This window comes from Ursus arctos, unplaced genomic scaffold (genome assembly GCF_023065955.2).
Source record: "Ursus arctos isolate Adak ecotype North America unplaced genomic scaffold, UrsArc2.0 scaffold_17, whole genome shotgun sequence".
Lineage (NCBI taxonomy): Eukaryota > Metazoa > Chordata > Mammalia > Carnivora > Ursidae > Ursus > Ursus arctos.
The window spans coordinates 20,720,609-20,746,760 of NW_026622841.1; the positions used below are offsets into that span (position 1 = coordinate 20,720,609).

Sequence of the window (26,152 nt, forward strand, 5' to 3'; positions counted from 1 at the left end):
TCTCACCAAGAGAATCTTCAACATTTGTGTGCAGATGAACCTAACGCAACAGATCCCGAAGTAGGGTCCCAGTATCAGCAGCACCGGGAACCTGTTGGAAGTGCACGGTCTCAGTCCACCCCAGATCAGAAACTTGCAGGTGTTGGGCGTTTGTGAGAGGGCAAGGCCCAGCAATCTGTGCTTTAACAGCCCTCAAGGGAAATCAGATGCACCTAAAGTTTGAGAAACACTGTCTTAGTGAATGTGGTTTTGTTTTTATTTTAAACGTAGTTTTTGTATAAGATATAGACTATGTCACATGTTTATCCCTCCCTACATGCATCTTTTTTCACAGGTACTGGTAATCTTTCAGCTTCCAAAAAATGGCTGTAGGATGGGAGGGTCTCTTCCCACCCCATGAATTCTTGAATAAAGGCTCTCTGTTCACAGCATAATCAAGTGCTGGTGGTTTTTGTTCTCTCTCTCCCTCTCTCTCTTTCCCCTTCTCTCTTGCCCTCTCTCTCTCATCTATCGCATCATACTTTTGCCCAGAATGCCTTCACAATCCTATTTACTTACAAACTACTTACTTAAAGATTTTCTTCAAGCCTCTCTTCTTTAGGAAGCCTTCTTGACCATGTTAAGTCTGTGTAATCTTAGCATATCTAAGTCACTTTCCTTGTCTCTTTCTTTACCACTCATCTTGCATTGATTACTGTCTGTCTTACTGAGCTGGCCAGATGCTCTGAGATGTAAACTGGTTTCCTCATGATACTGGAGTAAATTCTGTTTCTTTCACTTGTCCAACAACATCCATTGTTTTACAACATTTATTCATGTATTTACTCAGTGAACATTTACAGAATACTGAGCATGTGTCAAGAAATTTGCTAAGCACTAGAAATGCAAAGATAGGTGAGACATTGGAAGCTTAATAAATGAATGGACAATGGCATGACTACTGTGGATTTCTGCACTGTTGGAGTAAGGAGCAACCACTGCAACTGGCAGTTGGTAAAGCTGAAAAAGTAGAGGGACCAAGACATAGGAGGACTTGCTTCCAACAGAAACATTTTTAATAATATCAGGAAGTCAGTGGGGAATTGCAGAAAGATCTTTAGCTCAAGAGTTAACGTTACTCAGATTTGTTACTTTGTATCATGCAGATCACATACTAATTTGCACATAGTAATTTCCTGACTTAAATAGTAAGAATTTTTCATTATCAACTTGGAAGGATTTTTTTTTTTTGCAAGGTTCTGATTCTTTATTGGCCTGTTTCTTACTTTGCACATGACTTATTACTATAAGAGAAGTCTGTTTCCTTTTCACTTTTAATTGGGACGTGAAGGGGTAAAAACCAACAGTGGGTTAGGACCCATTTTATTCAAGACTGTGCCCTTTGAAATTCTAAAATACTACTATCATCTCACAGATTCTTTTGCCACATTGTAAGAAATTATTAAATTCCCCTCTGTGCTTAGGCACCCTCTGCTCAAGTTGTTCACAGGGGGCAAATAGCTCTGTACTACTTCTCCTGGTCAGCTACACATGTGCCAAGATCTACTAGGAGGTTGAGGCAAGGACACTCTGCCCCACTGGGGATTTACAGAAGATTTCAGAAAGGAAGAAGGCCTGAACTGAGTGTGAAGAATGATTCAGGTTCACGGGGAAAAGTATATTGGGATGCAGAAGTACCCACCCTACTTCTTCCATCCAAATCTTTCCCAAAGGTTTTCAGCTTCCTAATTCTCGATATTGATTATTTTTATTCTACTAACTGCTATTAAAAGCAAAAACATACAAACAACAACAACAATAACAACAACCACACACACCCAAAAAACACACCAAAAAAACTTGTATTGCGATCTCAGGAACAAGTGTCCTAGATACTCAAATAAACCTGAATTTTCTGTGGCAGAATTAAGTTATATCGAAGACCTAAGGGGTAGGCTCCGTGGAACACTGAAAAACAATGAAAATGTTAAAAATTTGAAAAATCAGTGAAAGTAACCTAAACTACAGATTTCATTTAGGAGTTTAAACATTTGATTGTCAATACTGGAGATAATGATTTTTTGTCAAGATTTGAATGTGGACTAATATTTAAAACCTGCTATATACTTTTAAAATCAAATAGGAGGCTTAGTCAACCAGCGACTCTATCAGGTGAACCTTGAATTTTATTTATGTATTTAAATTTAATGTATTCAGACAAGTTGTTGATTATCTACCCAGGTAACTGCCTTAGAAATGTGATAACTGTATATCCTGGATTTTCAGGATATTCTCAATGTCAAATATTTTGTTTTTAGTATCTAGAGATACATTCTAACTTATTGTGACACATGTTTTATATTTTGGCTAGGAAAATGTTATTAGTTTATTAAGAGGCACAGAACCCCTTTAGCTTAAGCTTTCATAAACATATTTTTTCTATATTATGATATTCTACTATAATTCCACTAATTCAAAATGTGTAAGGGGATTCTCTTCAAAGTAGTAAAAAAATTTAATAATTAAAAAGAAAGGCAAAATTATTTTTATTCCATATTAATTTGAAGCTAAGAGCTACCATACAGTTCTGTAATTTGATAGTATTCCATGGGGAATTTCAATGTTTTAAGATAGAGAGAATGATACAAAGTATTTAGCCTTGCTTCTCATTTGACGAAACTGACATTCAGGAATTACGTCTTCCTTTAGGCTTAAACACCACTAATTTAATTCAGGAAGTGGGGAATTAGAACTAGAACTTGGGTTCTAACTTCTGTTAGTTATTTTATATTATAAAAACAAAATCGTACCAACTGGAATGTGAATCAATCAGATAACTATATCATTATTAAATGGATATATAAATGTGTGGACACTAAGTTGAATAAAGTGTTACCAATAGTACACAAAAACATGTTTCAAATCCGTTGGACGTAATTCAAGAGCCCCAAGCAAACACAGAAAGTTACATTCTCCAGCTCCAACAGATAAAGAGTTATTGAGGAAGCCCATGAAAGTGTTTCTTATTTCACTTTATTAATTACATTAAACTCTCATTTTTTCTGAGAGTTCTGTAAGGGACATTATTTCTGTCTCAGATTGGAATTGATTTTGCTTTCCTCTACATCACTTAATTTGCTCTAAAAGACTCCGTGGTGGTGGTATCAGGAGGAAGGATCCTCAGTGAAATCAAGAAAAGCTCAATTAAATCTCAGGATTATCTTGAAGGAGAAAAATTTTTCTTTTTTTCCTCTGTGAACATTACAAAGAGACCGCGATGAATGCCAATGGGTCTGTTACAGGAGAAAGATATATGAAGCAAATTGTGAAAATATGCCAAGTAAATATTAAGAGACTTTGGGTGAAGGCTGAGGAAAAATTGAAGTAGCAGGAGCACAGAAGCTATAAATCCACTGTCATTGGTTTCCAGTCAAACATCGAGTGATTTATTCCTTCATCCATTTCCTAATTTTAAAAACAAGTCATACCCTGGGCTCGGCCTCTACTCTCTCTAAATAAAACCTTCAAGCTCTTAACATAGTACTTAGAGTGGGATTTAAGACAATTTAAGAGTTTCTCAACATAGCATCAAATCCCACTTTTGCACTTTGAGAAGACTGGCATTTTCTCTGTGAGGAAGCAACGTGCCCAGGAATCCGGCTCACCAGGTCAATATAACCCTCCCACATTCTTCTCACAGGGATGAAAACGGAACAAACAAAACACCCTGCCACATACAGATGGTTTAGTGAATTAAACCTAGTTTAGCGAATGCATCCACGTTTTTAAAGCCCTCATGAAAGAGGCCCGGTTTAGCTTTGATGCCTTCCCCACTTCCGTGACTGTGAATCTTTGTCGCTCTGCTTTAGAGAGCACTGGTGTTTGACTGCTCTGTCTGCCCAGCCCCCTTCCTGGGATAGCTCCACCGAGAGACTGTTCGAGGCCTTACTCAGTTACAGTTCTGTTTGTTCCAGAGCCTCACTGAGGGTCGAGCATGTGGAAGTTCTGTGGGTAATTATGATTTCCCAGAATGTGAACACATGAGAATCAGTTAAGCTCGGTGGGCCTGGTTTCTTGCGTAAGCACAAAGCATTAGCACGCTAGCCGGCACCAGCTGGAAGACAGACACCCCCGTCTCATAAACACAGCCAGATATCAAATGTGCCCTGCCATCTAATCAATTTAATACAAAGACTGCTTCGACACCCCTAAGTCACTTTCTTCAGTTTGTACATCTTCCTGGACCCTATTTCTAAACACCTCACTTCAAAAGGCTGGAAAATATAATACAGATCAGCAAAAGGGTCATAGGATTTTTTTTTTTTTAAAGAGACAGAAACTAAGATATTAGCAAGGGAAGAGGAACAATTATTTGTTAGAGAATCTTTCTCTGACACTGTGTGTAGCATATAGTTGTCAAACCAGCCACCGATGGGCCCATGCCTCAGGCTTTCAGAGCCGGCACCATGCCTGAGGCCAAAGGGAGACAAAAATTCAAGGGAAGAGCTTATTATAGCCAATTCAGTGAGAAAGTATAGCTGAAAGGGACACATCAGGCAAGATTTGAAAAGTGCTAGAGAGGCAGAGAGGCAGAGAATAACCAGGAGATTATTGCTGATTCCCACAACTGGCTGACACAAGGTTAATATGCTGGTTATGGATGTTGCTGGAAGGGGATAAGCTGAATTAAAACCATCTTTCCATTCTAAACTTTGACTTTGAAGTATCATCCTCTGTATGTGCTATAACCTAGAACTGCATAATATTAGAATATTTTTAAACCCCTCAAAAAGTTTAATTTCTGAGAATCAACCACAACCAGGAAATCGGAACTGTTCTAAATTTCTAGAATCTCTCTTCTATCCCAACTACTATCTCCGAACTAAACACTCCACAGTATTGTAACTAGATGGAGTTTGGCAGGCATTCATGCCACAAGCATTGATCCAATGCCTACAATCCTCCTTGCCAGAAAGGGGAAATACTTTTAGTGGAACACACATCTCCAACATTTTATACATAATTGTTCAGAGGGCCATGAATTGGAACCTGATGAAGTCCATTCTCTAAATGTTGCTAAAGGAACACCTGCCCTCACCTGAAAGGAAGAATCTGGCCCAGAGGAGTAAAATCAAGCAGAAATTCCAAGTGGGTGTCCAGGTGGATTCTATTATTAAGTCTGCAAGTCTGGCCCTCACTCACTCAAGTTACGGGCCTGGAATCAACAAAAAGCAAGGTTTTGCTCACGTCGGAGGATAAAGGAAATGCGGTGATTTATGAAAGAACACAGGAAGAGACTTGTCAAAAATATAACTCGAGAAGGCGATAGGTCAAACAGCGACCTCTCTCCTCTTAGGAACCAGCTGTTACCTACTTTCTCTGCTGGGCTGAAGAGCGCCGGGTGCAAATCACAGCCACGATCACTGCCACCAGCACTGTGATGACGCCAACGGTGGTCACAAGGACCACAAGCAGGTTGCTGTTCTTCTGAGGAGTGACGCTGCCGTGTGGGGGGTGCATCTGGCCAATGGGTGGCTCTGGGAAAAGACAGGCAAATGCAGATCAGATTGAGGGAGATATGACAGCTTGGTCTTTATCAAGCTGTTAAGGATGTGGAAGTTCCTATTGTTCTGGGCATTCCTGAAGCTGGGGAAAAATGCAATGAAAAATGAGAGGAAAGATCGAAGTTTATCTACCTAAGATAAATGAAATCTATGTCCACACAAAATCTTGTACAGAAACATTCACAGCAGCATGGTTCGGAACAGCCCAAAGTGGAAACAGCCCAAATATCCATTGACTGAAGAACGGATGAACAAAAATGTGGTAGTTCCATACGAGGGAATATTACCCAGCCATAATAAGGAACTGATACGTGAGACACGCTGCAGTATGCATGTACCTTAAAGACGGTATTCTAAGGGAAAGAAGCCAGACACAAAAGGGCTATATTGTATGATGCCACTTATGTGAAATATCCAGAATAGGAAAATCTATAGAGACAGGAAGTAGATTAGTGTTTGCCAGTGGATGGGAGGAGTGAATGGGGAAGGACTGCGAATGGGTATAGGTTTTCCCTTGCGGATGGTGAAAATGTTCTGGAACTAGATAGTGGTGCTGGTGGCACAGCCTGTGGATATACTAAAGACCACTGACTTGGTGCACTTTCAGAGGGTGAACTTATGGTATCTGAATTATAGCTAAGTCTGTTTTTAGAAAAGAATTAACCTACCATATTGAGTAGAAAGTGGGGAAAAGAGGAAGAAGGCTACTTTGTACTGTGAATGTTCCAGGGTGATGAGAATCACAGGAGGGTGTACTTTATGAGAATATGTTTTTTTATTAGATGGTGTGAAAGACAAACTATTTGATGCCAATCACTCACAATTTATTTCCTTTTTTTTAAAAAAGAAGATACCTACAAAACACATTTAATTTTAACCTATTTACAGTGTATGAATCCCACTTAAAAGGCAATCACTGGGTTTGAAAGTGTCATAAAGTCCCGATATACATGCTCTCCTGTGTTGTAACAGTACCTCAGGGTAGACATATTTAGGTGAAAATAACAGACTAATAAGACATTTTTTATAGTTTGCTTATGTAAGGGAGAATGGCTAATGACCCTTTAAATAGCTTTCTTTAAACTCTCAGTGATCAATTAGAAATACTATGTTCTATACATTATGTGATTCATTAAAAGTCATTGTTTTAAAAAGTAAACATTATCTTATTTTATTTATCAGTTAATTTAAAAAGTAGCAGAAAGCAATGAGTTCGGATGTTTTCCTAGACCTAAGTTTGAATGTTTCTTTAACAAGCTATATTAACTTTCTATACCTCCTGAGTGAAATATTTAGGTTGGACCCTCAGTGCCTTTGCCTATAAAATGGAAATAATAATACTTATTATATACAGCTATGGTCAGAAATAGAGAAAATACATACAAAATAATCATCTTAGCACCTGACAGGGAGTAAGTGCTTATATCATTATACTACTGAAACATCAAATAAAATATTGCCTAAATTAATAATCCATTTGGGATACTTCCGGTGTAGACTTCCAAACTACAAAATTGTTAGAAATAATACCCAATGTGAAAAATAAATTAACTTCTCACAAATGACTAGAGAACTCAGTTCTTGCTTCAAAACCAAAACACTATCTTTTGACAGTAATAAGAATCATTGCTTTTTTGAAACAATGGTCACCTAAATTTAAGTTATTGCTGAGTCATTATTATTGGAAAAATATTAAGCACTTCTGATATAACTTGAATCTCAGGGGAGGAACCCATCCAAAGTGTTTAAATAGCACTTTCTGTTAAAAGATTCGGCTTCTAAGTGAAAGAAATAAGATTTCCTTGAAGTGATTTTTACATTTACTACAAAGGAATGAGGCAAGTAATGAAAGGTCAGAACTTTCTGTAGCATGATTTTACTTACGGTTTAAAAAGTCATTTTACAGTAGTATCTCAATATGCCCTTTCTGTGCTTAATAAATTAATTGATTGGAATAAATTAACCTTTTATGTGAGAACTTACAATGAAGACAGTTGTAGATAGCATAGATTTTTATTAGCATGACTTAAATTTAACAGTTCACCATTTCTGACCAACTTAGATTCCTACAGAGCAATACACCTTATGAATATTTTTAAAACCTTGTAAACTAGAATTTTTAAAATTTCTACTCATTTTTTTTTCCTTTCCACCCAGAAGAACATCACATTTCAAGTCAGAAAGTAATGACTCTGGACTCCATTGAGCATTAGTGAGATTATATTGGTGCCATTTGCCTTGGAGAGTTAGGGATCATGAGGACTCCCATTATAAATCTTTGATTCCAGGCCTTTATGACTTCCTCATAAAAGTTCCCATCAGTTTAAAACTTGGTATTCAAGGTCTTTCATTAATTTCCCAATCTCAATTCAAAGGCTGAATAATCAGAATATTTGCCATCAAATGGGCAGTTCAGAAAGTCAAGTGGAATGGAATCTTTTGATGTAGTTGACCCTCATTATTTGTACTAATTTGTTCTATAAAGTTGCTGTAAACACTGAATTAAGGAATCCTAAGTATTGCTTCTAGAGGCAATTCAGTGTTAGGTTCCTGGGAGCCTCTGGTTACCACATTTTTATCAGTCAATACATAGCCTTGTTTTATGTGTGGTTCTGTTTAAAGACACTTTATTGAATATATAATGTGCATTCATTAACATTGAACTCACAGTCAACAACATTACAACTCATGCTTGAGTGAAGCTTAATTAACACACATTCTCTCCACAAGGTGCGGCACACAGCCGTTCGCACGCAGGGATGCTAAGCAGCACTTCTGCATACATTTAAGGGCCACTTTAAACACCGAATCTGCCACCAGAAAACCCACAAAAATGTGAAAAATTGGCACTAAATACACTGTCGAAAGGACACTTGTTTACACTGCAAGAGCCGAAACAATAAGGCAAAGGGTCCCCTTGTCCCATTTTGGCCGAGTTTGTGAGCATTGAGCTATTTAAAGTTTTGCCTGCTCTGCACATGTCCACAAAGGACCAAAAAAGCTCCACGGGTACTGATTTTGGTGGTTAAAAATAAATTTTAGCGGTAGGTAAATTTACAAATGCAGAATCTGCAAGTAATGGCCATCAACCATGTATCTGGACCCATCAAAAGACTCCTCCAAATTAGGAAAAAAAAAAAAATTAGAGCTCACAAACCTAGACCTCTACAGTTAAGAGTTCTGAATGACAGACAGCCTGACTCCAGAAGAGGCCAGATGACACTTACCACCTTGTAGGCTTCAGAGGGGAAGCTGCATGATGTAGTTCAGAGATTTGCAAATATCCTCCAGAACACTGTGATTATTTCATGAGATAATGGATGTAACACACTGGCCACAGGCCCTGGCACAGAGCTGGCACTCAATAGACATTATGATGTCATTTAATGTAATTCATTCTATGTGATTTTTCCAAATGAAAGAAAAATACACTGTCTTATGCATCTTTTCTTGGTGTTACCGTAATAGCATGGGTATCCATTATCTGAATAATCAAAGACCTACATGTGTTTCGTTAAAATTGGTAAAGAGAGAATCAAATTTTTCAAAGTCACACGGGCATTCCATCCACTTTTTATTTTCATGATGTTCGATTACCATAAAAGGTTTCATCCTTTCTCTACTAAATTCAATAAAAACAAATATATATTTCATAATCTGATGGGCCTAAAGTCTTAGGAATGATTGGAAAATTGGTTTTGTGAAATAATAATGTCTTTAATTTTTATAGTACTTGGGAGAGAACAAATCCAATGATTGCTCAGGGACTGGACTTCTTTCCTACAATTGCAGTCTTCCCTGATAACAGTTTTGTTATTAGAACACTTTGAGCTCAACATATGTCTCAATAATTTTACAGGTCTTTGAATTTGAACAGAAATTCCTATGGCATTGAATATTTCAAAGCATTTCCTGCTGAAATAAGGTGCTATATAGTCAATCAGCTGGAAGAAATTTCACAGATAATCTAGCCCAATGCTCCCTTAAATGAAATATTAATCAGCATTATGGGGTGGGGAGGAAGTTCCTTGGTCAATTAAGTTGGAAAACATATTTCTTTTCTCAAATCTCAGAATTTTGAACATGCTAATGTGAGCCGTGAATTGCCAGGAGAGATAGGGCAGGGATGGTAAAGAATATATTGAATTATTCCAGAAAAATGTATTGAAGATCCAGGTAGGTGCTGGGGATGTGATGCTGTGATCAAAACATGGATGGACTTTGAGGGCCCTATGCTAATGAAATGAATCAGACAGAGAAAGACAAATACTCTATAATATCACTTGTATCTGGAATCTGAAAAAGGTGAACTCATAGAAACAGACAGAAAAATGGTGGCTATCAAGAGTGGGTGTTGGGGGAAATGAGGAGATACTGGCCAAAGGGTATAAATTTCCAGTTACCAGAAGAATAAATTCTGGGGTTACAATATACATCATGGTGATTATAGTTAATACTGTACTATATACTTGAAAGTTGCTCAGAGTGTAGATATTGAATTTTCTTATTACAAAAAATAAATAGTAATTATGTGATGTGAGGGGGGTGTCAGCTAATTCTATGGTGGTGATTGTTTTGAGATATATAGTGTATCAAATTAACCCATTGCATACCTTAAACTCACGCAATGTTATACGTCTATTATACCTCAGTTAAGCTGGGGGGAGGGTAGGGGGAGAGAATTCATGAAAGGATTCAAGCAGGCAGAAAGGAAACTATAAGAGGCACATACAGTTGTGATGTAGCCATAAGTCTGCCCAACTGGTTAAACCAGAGAAGGGAAAAAATCAATATATATTAAATGGCCTATCTCTTCCAAACCTAAAACATGTACCTTGTCTGGATCATTGTGACCTGAGTAGAATGTCAGGTTACTTCTCACCTGGGATCAACCCATAACTGTTAGAAGGGAGTTGTGAAAGCTCCACTTCTGAGCTGTTTTTCTGGAAGAGCAGAGAGGGAGCAATAGCCAGGCTATGGAACCATTAGAAAGTATTTATAGGGCCACACTTACATTGTTTCATAATAATTTGCACATCATTGTCTTCTTGTATATTCTGTGGTTTGATAACAGTTTCCAAATTAGAATATTATGGGATGGCAGCAGAGTAGGAGGATCCTAGGTTTGTCTCATCCAAGGGATACAACTAGGTAAGTATCAAATTAGAATATTGTGATTGCTCCCACCCCCCACACGCCTCTCAAAAAAGAGGCATGATTGTCGACATCATGGAGATTACAATTTACTGGAAAAGACATATTAAACAAATCATGAAGTAAATACATATGAAATTACAACTACAATTGTTATTTTAAAAAACAGTAGGGTTCAAAGGAAAGATGTAATATGAAAACATAACATCACATTGGAGGAGGAGGAAGGTCATAATGAAAGACCTCAGAAGTAACATTTAGGCAGAATCATGGAGTACCCTTGGAGTTAGCTCCTGGTTCTTTACAGGGGAACTGAGAGCAGGTTATGCGTCTGGAGCACTGGGAGCAAAAGAGAACTGGCACAAAATGAGGCTGGAAAGAGAAACAAGACCCAGTTCCTTCAAGAGCCTTGTAGATCACACTCAGTTATCCTCAGAACAATCACGGAGTATTTAAGGGCTTTCTGGAAGAAGGGAGTTGATGGTGGAAGTGGAGAGACCGGCCAAGAGGATGTTAACGTTCTCCAGGTGAGAGACAGTGATACCTTCAACGGAGTTGGTGGCGATGGCAGTCAAGCAAAGTAGACAGACACACAGTCTGAAAGGAAATGAGCAAAGCAGACTGCATGTGGGGGAGGAAAAGAAAGGAAGTGTCAGGTTCAGACTTAAGCCGTAGCTCTATGTCTGCGGTGAGGGAGAAGATGAAAGATGAGCGAGGGAAGAACAGGAGTTCAGTCTTGACTACGTTAGGGTTGAGATCTTATGATAAATTATAAAGAGGCAGCCAGAAGGTCTGTGTTAGAAATATACATTTGGGAGTTGGCACATAGATGGGAGTGAGTGAGGTCACCGAGTCAAGAGGAGAGAGTCAGCAGAGATGCTTTTTCAAGACTAATACTTCTAGTATTCAAGTAGAAGGGGAGGATCTGACAAAAGAGACACGAGTGGCCCAACAAGGTTCCCAATACTTATTTGACAAAAGAACACTTCCTTTTTTCCCCTCAGAGCTTCTCATGGGCCCATTTACCTTGGAACAACCTTTGGGGGATGGTGATCTAGATCAGTGGTTTTTAACTGGGGAGATTTTGCTCCCCAAGGGGAAATCTGGCAAAGTATAGAGATATTTTTGGTTGTTACAACAGGGTAGAAGGGAAATACTCCTGGCATCTAGTGTGTAAAGGCCAGGGATTCTACATTGCATAGGACGGGACCCACAACAAAGAATTATCCAGCCTCAAATGGCAGTAGTTCTGAGGTTGAGAAACCCTGATATAGCTTAATACTTTCTATGTTCAGATGAAAAACTGAGATCCCAAGGCTTTAAGTGACTTGATTCATACAGTACTAATTCCTGGCAAAGTCTTCTAGAACCTGGGGTTTGTGATTAATCCGGAATCTTTAAAATAATTTGCCATAGATAATGGTTGGATGGTAGGTAGGCAGAGCCTCTTGTAGACTAGAACTTGAGACCCTGGACCACTCCAATTACTTTCTATCAGGGAAACAACATAAAGTTTTATTTCTGGACTTTTCTCCTGACATTAAGGTGTCTGTTCAATATTTTATAATGGCTCACCAACCTTAGAATGATCATTTCATGCAAATATGGAAGAGTTTTAATGCAGACTTTATTTGGATTAAAGTGTTATTGAATAAAATGTTATTGAATTCTGAAAATAATAAAACAAAATTTTTCAAAAGTAGGGGGCAAATCATGGTCTTTTCTCCTAAACACAAAGTGTAAGTCATGTTTTACAGAACACCCAATATGAGTTTGAATATTTAAAAAATTAATGATATTCACTTTTCAATAATATTTCACCAAAGCATCAATACCTTTCAAACTTAATTGGTTTTTAAAGGTTGAGATCAATATGGCAACGTCTTTGGAGGGATCGTAGATCTCTTAGCCAAAATTACTAATTTCACAAATGGTAGGAAGAACCACCGACAAAAAGAAATTGGTGATTTATCTTCCACAATGAGAAAAGCAGGATGGAAGTAATTGTCACTGTTGTTCTTATTCATACAAACATAAGCTCTAAAATCACATTTTCAAAAGTTGAAGATTTTCCTGCTTTAAGAATGTGGACCATAAAATTGAATGCACCATGAAAGTAAAATACTAGCATATCAGTACATATTAGCTTTGATTCTACCTGCCATCAGAAAATAATTTAGTATGCCTCTTCAGTTTCCTCAATTTAATTAAGGGCTTCCAACTACAAGAGTAAACATGAACTATAGCTTTGTTTTTCTTTATTTGAATTCCAAGAGTGTATTTTTAAAAGAGTGGCATCCTGTAAGAGAGAGTAAGTGATTAGTGAGTTCTAAATTTATTTGCAACCAGCTTGAGCATACTGACAATAAGCCATTATTCTATTGTAATTCTTTGAAGGATGAATTCAGGAAGTGTAGGAGGTAGAGATAGGAAGACTTTATAATTCTGTCACTCTAAGAGATGTATGAAATTTTCCATGGTTATAAGGTTCAAAAACCCAGATTTTAAAATGCTTTTGTTGATGCAGCGTAGATCAGGAGTGGTTGGAGTTGTATCAGTCAAGGCTTTATTTATACATCGATTTGGAAATTATACCCCCTTCTTAAGGCTTAAGACATTAGCAGAACTTTAGTTAGGAAGGTAGGGTTTTTCAAGATGCCTTAGCTGATTGGCTTGTAATAAACCAAGCTAAAGTTAAATTACATATTTACCATCATTTACTGGTTAGCAAAATAGAATGGGAAACAGATTGAGTTTGCTCTCCACTGTCCATGTCTCTCGGAAGTTACCAATTCACCTTAATTAGTCAAGTAGCCTGTAATAATTCGTTATTCCAGTAAGGATTCTAGAAATGATTCAAGTGCTTTGTTCATCTCATTCATTTAACATTATTCCTAAAACGTCATTAAGTGATGCAGAAAAGTGAAAAGGAGTGATGACAATAATCTATCTAAACCAGTTCAAAGTCACTGGCTGCCATTCCTCTACTTTACTCAATCAAACTACAATTATCTTTCTCATGAGGAATCTTCAACGGTAAAAAAAAAATACAATGACCTACATTTCCCTCAGTTACTGTCACTGTCATTCTCCCCATCTGAGGTCTGAGTCCTGTGTAAAGTTCTGGTTGACTTACCTGTTAGTGTCCAATTTGGTATGGGGTTTCTTTTCTTTGTTTTGAAGGACAAGTTCAGATACTTAATACCCAACTTTTAAACTTGATCCAAATTAGGACTGCTAGATTTAGTAATTAAAAAAACAGGAGGCTCAGTTAAATTTCAAGTATTTCCAGTTGCCTATACATATGTAGCCTGAGATGCATATGTACATTGAAATAGAAATTCTTTGCAATATTTTCCTTTATCTCATCTTTAGAGGCAATTCAAAATGATTCACATTCTACTGGGCCTCCTCTATTTTGAGTTGCTGAATTTGGTAATTCTATCCAAAATGAGAGCTCTGTAGGATGCGCAGTTTAAGAGAATACTTTGTTCTATGTCTGTGGCTTATGCCTGCTCCACCTTTAACATGCATAACCACCGCTTAGTAGAGGGTAGGAATGGTGAAGGGACAATTGTTCCTTCTCAATTATCCATTCTGACTCTCTCTTAATTTCCTGGCACTCTGTGCCAATATAGATAGTCATGCCCTTAGCTGTGGATGAATTCCAATTTGAAACTCTCTGTAGAACAGCATCTGAAAATCAGCCCTGCAGGATGATTCTAAAGGAGATGACGTTCATTCCTGGCATGGACTCTAAACCTAGAAGCTCTCTAACTCAGGGCAAAAGACGCTGTAATGTTGTTTCCCCACCCAGCTTCAACAATGACCTTCTTTTACCCTCCCCCTCACATCCCCGGGATTTGTCCCACTCTGTTTCATCTTCCTGGAGTGTATTTCTCTGCCTTGCCCACCTGGGTAATTCTCCCTCTTCGTTTGTTGCTCCTGTGGGGGTCTAGTTTTCAATCTGTGGGCATAGCTTATAGCAAGCTCCCTGCACGCAGTGAGGGCTTAGTAGCATTTCTTAACTGGCTGCTTGAATGCATGAAATGTGTTTGGCATATTGTTGAGAGTTAAGATAAAATTTGAAGCAAAAGAATGAGTTGATAAAACCTGCACAGTTTTGGGAAGGGAACCACCATTATCTAAACCTATTTAAAGAGCACACCCTTGGTCTGTTTTCAGTCCCAACACATCCCTCCTCTCATCTGGATGCTGTGAGCTCCCTAAAGTGTCCCTTGAGTGTATGAGAGCCTAGAAACTACCAGAGCCAGGTACTAGCTATAGCAGGTGTCTAAACCTCAAATACCTATAGGAGATAATGTTACTTAATGAGGGAAGAGGATCTGTGCACATGACAATAGGAAGTGGTGAGGATTGTAGCAATCTGAAAAGAGCATTCTGGATATAACCTTAGACAGGTCTGATTGGAATATATTGAGGAAGTTTAAATGTAAGAAATTATACTTGTCTGGTTAAGTAAATACATTATTAGCAGAGGAGGGTATGCCTGGCAATTACAAAAGAAGAGTGGAGAGGTAAAAATATGTTCCTGAGTCCACCACTGGCCAGAGAGGGGACACTGAGTCTTTAACTGGAGCATCTGGTCTACTCCACAGACGCATATGTCCTCTTTGAGAAAATAGATGCATTAGGTTATCATAGCCTATAATAGGAAATAATCATGTAATTCACCCCCTTATTCCAATTTCTTACTCAGCAAGGAATTTTTAGATTGCAACTTTGTCTTCCCATATGGATTTTTTTTTTTAAAGATTTTATTTATTTATTTGACAGAGATAGAGACAGCCAGCGAGAGAGGGAACACAAGCAGGGGGAGTGGGAGAGGAAGAAGCAGGCTCATAGCGGAAGAGCCTGATGTGGGGCTTGATCCCGCAACGCCAGGATCACGCCCTGAGCCGAAGGCAGACGCTTAACCGCTGTGCCACCCAGGCGCCCCTCCCATATGGATTTTTTAATAGGAGGTCACCTAAATGAATATTTATCTAATTAGTAACCAAATTTCTCATGGAAACCTGCCAAAACAGTTATATACACATATTGTGTTATTTTCATAAAATAAAATACTATACAGCAGTAAAGATAAATGAAGGAGAGGTATTTGTAAATACATGGATAAATCTTAAAAACAAAATTAAAGATGAATGCAAGTTGCAACAAGATACAGTATGATGCCATTTCTATAAAGTGATAAACATGTATAATAATACAACTTTTAAGGATATATATCTATACAGTAAACACCACATTTGGGAGAATGGTTACATCAATGAGGAATGGAGGAAATGGTGGTGAGCGGGTGGTAAGTCAGAGACATATAAGAGATTTCCATTGTGTATTGAATATTTTATATCTTAACCTTGCTGATGGGTACACAAGCATTCATATTTGTATTTTGAATCTATTAAATGTATTTATAGTAAACCAAACCAAACAACTGCAACTGGAACAATTTTTAAAAAAACTATAAAAGGAACTTAGCATATATACATCAGTCTCTTGGGAGTTTGGCTAGTGTTATTCCATTCTCCCGCAGTTTCCACTTCAGCAAAACTGAGGACAAGATCCTAAAAGCCAGTTCCAACACCAATCTGCTTCTTCTGTGCAGTTCAGATATTACCTCTGTCTGGTTAACCCCGAAGCATGTGAATGAGCCATTAGAATGAGCAGAAATAAATGTTTAACCTTGAGAGTGGGAAGAAAAATTAGCAATAAGGTGCTAGAGGATTTTGAAGAGTAAACTCTCCATGCAAAAGGTCCCAGGGACTTTAATTTTAGGAAACTGAGGGGGTTTAGTTCAAACTACCTTAGATATCGCCTCTCTCTAATAATAATAAATTTTTGGAAACATTTTAAATACATATAACACTTAAAAATCTAGATATTATATTGTTAAAACCCTGCATCATTTATTAGAAGTGATTTTTCTAAATTTTTCTGACTCTTTTTGTGCTCTTGTTGACTGTCATTGGCATTGTCTGCTGGTAGAATATGCTACAGGTTTGCTAATAACTTCATATTTCTATTATCCCCACTAAAACCCTAGGTCTGGGGTTCTTAACACTTTCAGTAAATAAAAAAAAAAATTGCCTCAGACACTCTGGAATTAACCATTTAATGAATATAACGAATCCAGTAGACCCTAATTGATAGACTTACCATTGAGAGTGCTTCTATCAATCAAATTAGTATCAACTGGCCAATAACCTCCATCTCCATGACGACCTGTTCGTGGGAAAAACATAAGAATGTTAGTGGATAGAGAGCATGAAAGCACAATGAAAGAGAACAGACAGAAATAATAAATATTTTAAAACACACAAACAATTGAACAAGGTGTTTTGGCCACCTCAGAGAAAGGCTGAGAATATTAATTCCAGTATACTTTCTGAGAAAATGTTATTTTCTATGTGTAAGAAAATCTGTCACGAATAGAGACTCTTTTAAAGTTAAAATTTAAGCTAAATTCAATTCCTCTCTGAAAAGTCATCCCCGCTCCTCTTTTTTTTTTCTTCCAATCTTCTTGCAAAAAGTGTCCCCAGAAGTAGGGGTAGGAGTCTCAATGTTGCTTTCCTGAACATCTCAGAACAGAAAGGGTGCTGGTCATGGCTCCTAGAGAGGTAGAGCCCCCGACTTCCATGCTGCAAGAGGTCCATCCATCTGACATGACTTTGTGGCAAATTAGCAGTATTAATCTACAAGGGGACAGCAGCACATTTTGTCTTATAAATGGGTTTTGAGCAGTCCTTGTGATCTGTGCCAAATAGGTGCCTGGGAATGAGGTATTAGATAGGGAACCTCACATACACCTGTTCTGAATATTTCTTACAAACACAGCAGGGAAGGAAGAAGGCTTCTTTCATATCACATTATTGCAAACACTGCTTTCCAGTAGGTGTGCAACAGTTGTGAAAGCAGTATTTAAGAGGATTGAGCCAGGAAATAACCAGAATTGTACCATCATCCAAATTTAATTAATGGTATTTCACCGCAGGTAATACCTTTTTCTATTGGCACACTTGTAGACCTGTAATTATTTTATTAGATTTTGAATTCTAGAATATCTATTAGGTTGACAATTTATAGGAACACATTTGGGAGTTGAATTTATATGCAAGCACATACAAGAATACAGCTAATAATCCGTTTATTCACTTCAGAGAGTTATTTCTGAGAGCAGTTACAATCAGCGGACAATGTAGAGGAAGGCGACTGACCAGTCAGCCACAATAACATAGGTCGTCTGCTCACAGGCATAGTTTTATTTTTCTTCTTCTTCTTCTTCTTTTTTTTTTTTTTTAAGATTTTCATTTATTTGAGACAGAGTATAAGTGGGAGGAGCAGAGGGAGAGAGCAAATCTCAAGCAGACTCCGCAATGAGCATGGAGTCTGAGGCGGGGCTTGATCTGAGGACCCTGAAATCATGACCTGAGCCGAAACCAAGAGTCAGACCCAGGACCCTGAGATCAAGACCTGAGCCAAAACCAAGAGTCAGATGCTTAATCAACTGCACCGCCCAGGCGCCCCTAGTTTTCTTCTTCTTTAAGACTTTCAAGTCCTGCTCTTGTGATACTCTTTGGCCTCCCGGAACACTCCTCTTGCTAATGCTTTCCCAAGATCTCATCGTTTTATTTGCAAAACAGTTATGAGGGAACAACTTCAATCTTGTTAACAGACCATACATTCGGAATTTTAGAAATTCTTTTCCTATCAAGCCAGAGCTGAAGTTAGGATGTCAAGCTTCCAACAAGCAATGCATACATTAATCCAATCACATCATCTTCTGTTTTCAGCATAAATGGGTAAATTTAAAATCTGCTGGCCAGTGACTGTGAGTCTATATAAGGCAGGAATTAGGATGAAGGCTCCCCTGGGGAAAGGCAGGAGAGAAGCAAATGAAATAAGCAGCAAATGTGAATATTTTGGTGGGCTGACTAAAATGTGGACAAGCCTTTTCCCAAATACCTTGTTTGTGTGACTCTGACACATTTGGGGTTTCAACGAACAGAGGATATGCTTTGCCCACGGGACAGTGTAAGATCAATGTTAGAAGAAATGAAGTGAGACGGAAGTTCTGTATGAATATTAAGATAGCTTTTCTCCCATCTGAAAGCAACTCGATTCCAAGGCAGTCAGCCAAAAGAGATGCTAACAGTCCCATCACTTAGGCCAGTAAAGCAATAAATGATTCCTGGTGGGAGTAATCCTGTATTGGCTGGAAATTAGGTAAATAGTCTATGGAGGATTTTCCTTTTCCTCTAGCATCCTGACAAATGTCTTTTTAATGAAGTTTCTCCGTCTCCCAGCTAGTTTGTGGGAAGACGCAAAAACAAGCCCACAAACACATCCATATATTACTCAGACATAAAGCTCTATGGGTAGAGCACCCCCTGGATTTAGCGAGGCTATTGATTACACTGTGAATTTCAATAGGTAGGAGAAAATCAAGTATCATATGGTTAGAGCTCTATGTCAGATAAAGGTATTCTAGAAATGCTTTCTACATAACAGAGGGCAGCCTAAAACGTGAGCATTCTACCCACGCAATCTAGTGTATTGACACTGCTTAACTTTTTGTTGGTTATAATTAGATTGATACCACAAAAGAAAATTAAGTAACTCTTAACACAACCCAACAAAAGTACTTTAAAGAAACTTGATATCATCAGCAAGCAAGATTGGATTTATGGTAATTTAGAGTCCTTGAACCACTTCAGTAAGGAAACACAAAACTCATTTCTGGGGTATTGGTGAGACCGGGGATCTCTTCATCTAAAGACGTGAGAATAAAATTTTAACTGTGTGCTAGTATGTTTCTATTCTCTAAAATATGTGTTTTAACTTCCAGAAAGGCTTCCTTTGTGGGGAAAATAATAAGCTAACACAAACCAAAAAAAGACCCTCCCATTGCTCCAAGTCAAGAACCACAAAGTTGTCAAATGAGGGGACACTGAAGACCAAAGAGGACACTGAGTGTCAGTGTACTTCAAAAGCCCTTTTTAAGGGCTTTTTGATGTGGATCAAACACTGAGTGTGTTTAGTTAACTTGGTTAATTTCATAAGCATTGATCTAGGGAAACAGAAGATGAACGCGATTCTGCAAGATGGAAAGTCAGTTGACGCAAAAGTATAAAGTACTGTCTGATCCCAGAGGTCTTTGTTTTATTAGTGGAGCATAAAACTGGCAATAATTCATTCAGAATTTATTAAGGGCCTGCTAAATGCAAGGCACAGTCTTAGATCCTCAGGGAAGTGATAATATAAAAACATGTATTAAGGGAGGATCCTGCCATGACAGATCGAGTTGGTTCACTGTATCCCAATCCTATATAGGATCTAAACACCAGCTGCAGATGGTTTTTAATTTGTGCTGACTTCAAAGATTTAAGAACAACTTAACCCTTCTTTTACTATAAAAATCACTATTAGGTTTAATAACAAATTTTTTTTTATTTGTCTAGTCTTGTTGAAAGAACTACATGCAAATGAAAATAATGTATTATTTTCAGTCTTATGTGTTCTACAGCTATATTAGGTTAAAACTCCTGATTTTTTTTGCATACTGCATTAAATCTCTAACATTTTTCAAAATTAAAAATTCCCAATAGGTATATGAAATTTATATATAACATTTCTAGAAATAATGTAATATTTTAATGTATACTGACTTTTTTGTATTCAAATAAAGCTCAATATGGTTCAAAAAATTGGAAACGGGCAGATTTTCTTTTTTTTTCTTTTTTATAGAATTAGTATCATGACTTTATGTGACAGTAATCAGAATGTACTTTAAGAATAAAATATTATATTCTGAAGAATCTGAAGAATTCTTGTGTTATTCTGTACCCATATTTTCTTAGTAATGGAAAGGAGGGTGAGGAAAGGAATCAAGATGCTAAAGAGTAATGAATTCATATATCATATAACCAACTAGGTATTTTATCCAGATAATTTCTACCAAAAATCACTTCTTCAAGAAATTTTTGATAATTAAAACAGATGTTTTCTACTTTTCCTTAGGTTTTGAAACCAGGAAATGGTACGTTCTGAAAGAACAATAAAACAAATGGTTAACTTTGAAAAGAGGAAGTGTATAACTATTTTAAGAGTTATTAAAATTATTTATATATTTCTAAATTTATTTTATATAGGTACGTATTAGGTGAGTCCACACCAGAAATTTCATGTCCCTCCTCTTGATCTGCATTTTTATAGTATTATAAAGTATAAAGTCATTTAAAGAGTAAACTTTTATATTTTCTTTAAGGATAAAGGATAGATCTCAGTAGAAGACTTCTTTTCATCTTTTTTTGTTTGTTTGTTTTTTATTTTGGCAAGAGACATACGCTTCCTTGGGCACAAGTTAAAAAATCTCCATGATTTCCCTGCCATTTGCTCTCTGGATTCAGGGGAAAAGTGGGCAGAGGTAATACGACTTCCTGTAGGAAATGTGCTTATTGTGATACTCCTTGGTGTTTACCAAAGTGACATGTATACAGTGTTCTCAGGGCTTGATGACTAATGTGAGTTACAATGCTCAATGATATATTATTAATGTGAACAAGAGTTTAAGTCATAACTCTTATATAAGTTATTTTCTATGTTCTTGTTCCTACATATCCCTTAAAATATTGATTTATATTTTTATTGTGTTGTGTGTCTGTGTGTGTGTTTGTGTAAAATGAAACATTATTGTTTACATTAAGTCCCTACTTTTAACAATCATGGGCAGATGGAGAATATTTCCCATGATAAAAAAAATTTATCAGCACCTAGCAAAGATGAATTCAATTGGGATTTCTACAGTCTGGTTTTTCTGAGTAGATGTTTACAAATTCAGGGAGGACTTAATGGAAAATCAATGTGCGGAGGACATGGAGAAAACTGGAAGTGGTAGTTCTGAAATATTCCTTAATCTACCTTCCCTGAGTGGGGCTAGGAGAGGATCCTCCAGAAGGGTACCGACACAATCAATCCTGAGAAAAACATATGGTCCATAATCTAAATCGAATGAACAGATTGGTCATCTAACAAATGTTCGCTAGACATTCTCCCAAGGATGCAGAGCACTGAGGTATCTTCTTGATCTTAGAATTAGTTCTCTGAAAATAATTCTGGTGATAATGATGGAAATTGAATTGATTTTGTGTCCTGTGTACTACTGGATAAAGGATATCTATTAATAACACCTGAATACAGTTTTACAGTCTAATACACAGATCATATGGAGATCTATCTTGAAGCAGATGATTTTTCAGAGGCTGGAAAAGTGTCTAAGAGATCAATTCATCATGCAGTTGATAAAACTGCTGACTTTGAACAAAGGCATCAGGATATCTAAAAGCCAGGGAGGGAAATCATAACTCATGCCTAGGATATTTCAAACATATATTAATGGAAAAGAATTAATGAGCTTTCCTCAACACATTGTTTTCAAGTAAACATGAAAGAAAGCTCATTGATTGAAAGAAACTAGAATGCTACTACTTCATATGTAAGAGAAGCTAACGTGTCTGCCACATATTGAGACTCAGTGCTCAACAAATCCTTTCTGCCTTCCTTTTTCAAAACATCTTATATTTGGCACCTGTGGCAAGAGAATGGGAATGTATTTGGTGACCTACTCTGAATTAGACACAATGTAAGATATGTGATTGTCCATCTTTTCCTTGACCATGAGAAGCACTTTTTTTTTGGAGTTCCAACTTCTGACTTTACACAATAAAATATGGACAGAAGAGACTACAATGAAAAGCAAATTCATTTTTAAAATCCTGAGAAATCAATCTAAAATCTAAGATTATTTTTCTACCTACAAACGTCATGAGTTGGGTGACCATATAGTTACGATATATCAGGCCACTTTAAGAATGAAAGAGGGTCCTATTGTCAATTTTGCCTAGATCTAGGTATTAATCAGGACACTGCAAAATGGAAATTATAGTCATCGTAGACATAAACGATTTCAATAAATGAACCTCCTGATTCCTGGCTCTTGGTTGACATCTCAGTTTGATTTTGGGTCCTGACTTCCTGAAGTTTTTTGCAGTGTGGCAATTGACAGGTGAAGAAGAGCTACCTGAGAAATGTTCTAAGGTCGGAAAAAAGCTTGCAAACATTGCCTTCTTCTTCCTTTGCAAGCATCAGAGTAAAGCAGCACTATGCCAGACTAACTGGTATCTGGATTCCTGAACATGATGATAGATGTCAGCCAATGAGATGAAAAGAAAAAAAAATACATATACAATAACAATGATATGGTGATTGTGGAGTTTTGTCCTCTCTCCTTGTATGCATTCTTGCCTATACTATATCTGGAATAATGGCCAGTATATGGGTCTAAGACATCACTTTTAGATGCAGCCTTTTCTTTATCAAAATCTAAAAACCCTCCTATTTCTCTAAACTTGGGCACTCTCTTGGATGACTTGATCTTCCCAAGAGCTAGATCATTCACCAGACTAAAACATGGAGGATGAGAAAGAATCTTTCATGGATTATAAAAGAACAACTGTTCTCAAAAGCCACTGAATGATCATGAAAATCTCCCCTACCTGGATGGTCCACAAGCTTATCCCAAAGGCAGTGTGAAATATGCTTGTGTCTGAGTGAAGTTACCAAACAGTGCAAGGAGAAGTAACAAAACAGCATGAAAGCTCTTTCTTCTCCAAGTGACTGTGTGTCAGGAAGTTGCAACTACAGTAGGAAAACACTAGAATGTCAGGGTCACACTGGTTGTGCTGCTAGTATATATAAATAATGACACTGTTGGAGCACAATTTTTCATTCATGTATCAGCTCATGCTCCATCCATCTAGCCAACAAATGTATTGAATGGACCCATTGTTCTAAGTATTGGGGATATAAAATGACTATTGCAAAGGCTCATTAATTAGTGAGGGAAAAGTGTTGAGTAATAATAACTATATTGTATGGCCAAAAGTTTTAAAAATATTGTAAGTAGGGTGCCACAATGGAAAAACGGGATGATTGACCATTTATGCCTAGTAAAATGATGAAAGACTTTTTAGGGGTGACATCTGAATTGAGAATTAAAAGATGAGTAGATCAGGTAGAAAAGAGTGAGGTGGGTAAGCTTAGAAAGACAGGCAGGTATGAAATAATTAAACTCCCTATATGCTCCACCAAAGAATCTAGAACTTATCCTCAGAAGACAGAGGTCCATTACAGATATTTTATGCAGAAAAGCGACTCAATTAAGTATGTGTTTTAGAAAAAGTACTATGGCTGAATGTGAAGAACAAATTATAAGAGACTGCTGTAATAAGTAGCATGAGAATAATATTAATTATGAATCCACGAGGCAGACATTTTTCGTTCCATTTTATGGGTGAGTAAACTGTGGCTCAGAAAGACTAAAAAGTATACTCATTTTAAGCAGCTGAATAGGACTGACTCTGATGATGATGATTTTACTATTAGTGGGTGAATTAATAAATAAAAGAAGGACCGGGACATGAGTTGGACAAAAATTAGAGCATCTCTCAAAGTTGATTGTGGTTTGTGACTTGAAATGGTAGCTTCATTTTCAATAGGACACACAGAACACCACAGGTTTTGGAAGAAAAAGGAACTATTTCAGTTTGTAAGCATGCTGAGCACTGGGACAAGTAAAGGCGACAGTTCAGAAGGGCACAGCAGAAGTGGGCGAATAAGGCTAGGAAAACTCTTCAAAGATCAGGGATACTTAGGCCCTCTTCCTATTCCTATTCCACATCTTCCTTTCCTCTTCTGCCCCACACTCTCACATCCCCCTCCACCAGGAAGCAAGGTGTGAGCAGCCAAGAGTGGATGCAGTTTGCAGGGTTCTGGATCCAGGTAAGCACGCTGATCTTCAGTGGCTAGTGTGGATCGTAGATACCTGATGTGTTGACAAGTAGGAAAGCCAGAGAACCGCTGTGTTCGAGCAGAGGGAAAAAGCAAAAGCCTCACCAATTTCTCTCTCTCTCTCTCCCTCTCTCTACCACTGTGCCTTATTCTGCACAGTGGTACCCTAACTGTCCCCTGAATGCATCTTGCATCCTCACTCTTTGAGCAGCTTCTTGGCATTTTGATTTTCCAATTCTAGGATTTCTCTAAATAAAGGCTCAAATAATCTTTCCCTCCACAGTCATTTGTGTTGAATCCAGTTCTATTCATATATTGAAAGTCCAGTCTTGGGTTTAAGGAGTCTTTTCTGCTATTATCGATAGTGATTGCCCATCTCAAACCCTATAATAACGATATATATGAGATGGTACCACTTAATTACACATTTTGTATTTTTAATGTTGGGCTGAGAGTATTTTCATACTCCTCCCAACTACATTGCATGCTTCTTGAAAACAGACCCACAGAACTGTACTTCTTTCTCATGCTTCGTCCCATCCAGCACAATGCTAGGTACATAGTTACCAGCACGCTGTCAGAGTGAGTCCAATTCTTTTCATACTTCATGTTTGAAATTTTAAAACCTTATCAACACCCATTAGTTTTGATTTTTCTCCTTTCTGTACTCAGAATTACAAGCAGCCAGAGAAATGCAAGAAAAATAAATTTTCTGCTAATAAGAAATGACAGGAAGGGTAGAGATCAAGAAAAATGCACAGGAGGTCAGAATCATCTACAAATGTGACCACCATTTTCTGAATTAAAGAGAACTTGTTTTCCTGTTTAGCTTTAACTTAATAGATGAATATTCAAGATATTTTTGCCTTATTGGAAACATATTTTCACATTGTTTTTCATCTTCCCCAAGATCAGTAACATACACAGTATCCATAGCCCTGAGCATTATTGCTTTTAGGTCCAAACTATACTTTTGGTCAGATAGTAATCTTTCTTTCCAGATTACTCTGTGACTGTTTCCTCAAAGACGTGTGTTCTAATTCAGTTCAACAAACGCTTACCAAGGAACTACAATATGACAGACTCTCAATTAGAGACTGGGAGGTGGGATGACAGTGTGACTCAGACCAGTCCTCTGCCATCAAGGAATTTACAACCTGGCCCAGAGGTTGGGGATATAAATAGCAAACTATAAGAAACGAAGAACAGAGCAAGGAATAAGTTGGGTGTTATGGACATACAGAAGAACAAAAGACTGGAAGGGCAAGAAAGGTTTCTTGGAAAAAAGCAGAATGGTAAAAGGAGCCTTAGAAGATGAGGACCTGACTCAGAGAAAGACAGAAAGTATGGTTAAAGCTGAGAGGATGGTACCAGTTAGAGCATGGAGTTGGGAAAACGCACCTTTCCCAAGTGATTTATACATTTTTGCTAATAGACTGTGATGTATGTGGAGGGATGAACTAGTCTTGAGCCTAAAAAGGGCAGTTGGGGTCTTAGTGTCAAAGAACTGACTTTATTCCATAAGGACTGGTGAGCCATCTATTTGGAGAGAAAATCGAGGAGGCAGAGTCCAGGTCTAATAGTAG

The 26,152-nt window shown here is 37.5% G+C and overlaps 1 protein-coding gene across 1 annotated transcript in view; it reads right to left on the reverse strand.

The window, feature by feature from the left end:
• Positions 1–26,152, reverse strand: part of DCC (DCC netrin 1 receptor) — a 697,032-nt gene that overhangs the window by 62,011 nt on the left and 608,869 nt on the right. The window contains exons 22-23 of the mRNA XM_048218577.2: positions 16,878–16,943; positions 5,354–5,516 (exon numbers count right to left, since the gene is read on the reverse strand). Coding sequence (XP_048074534.1) covers positions 5,354–5,516; positions 16,878–16,943 — 229 coding nt within the window. The remainder of the gene's footprint in view (positions 1–5,353; positions 5,517–16,877; positions 16,944–26,152) is intronic.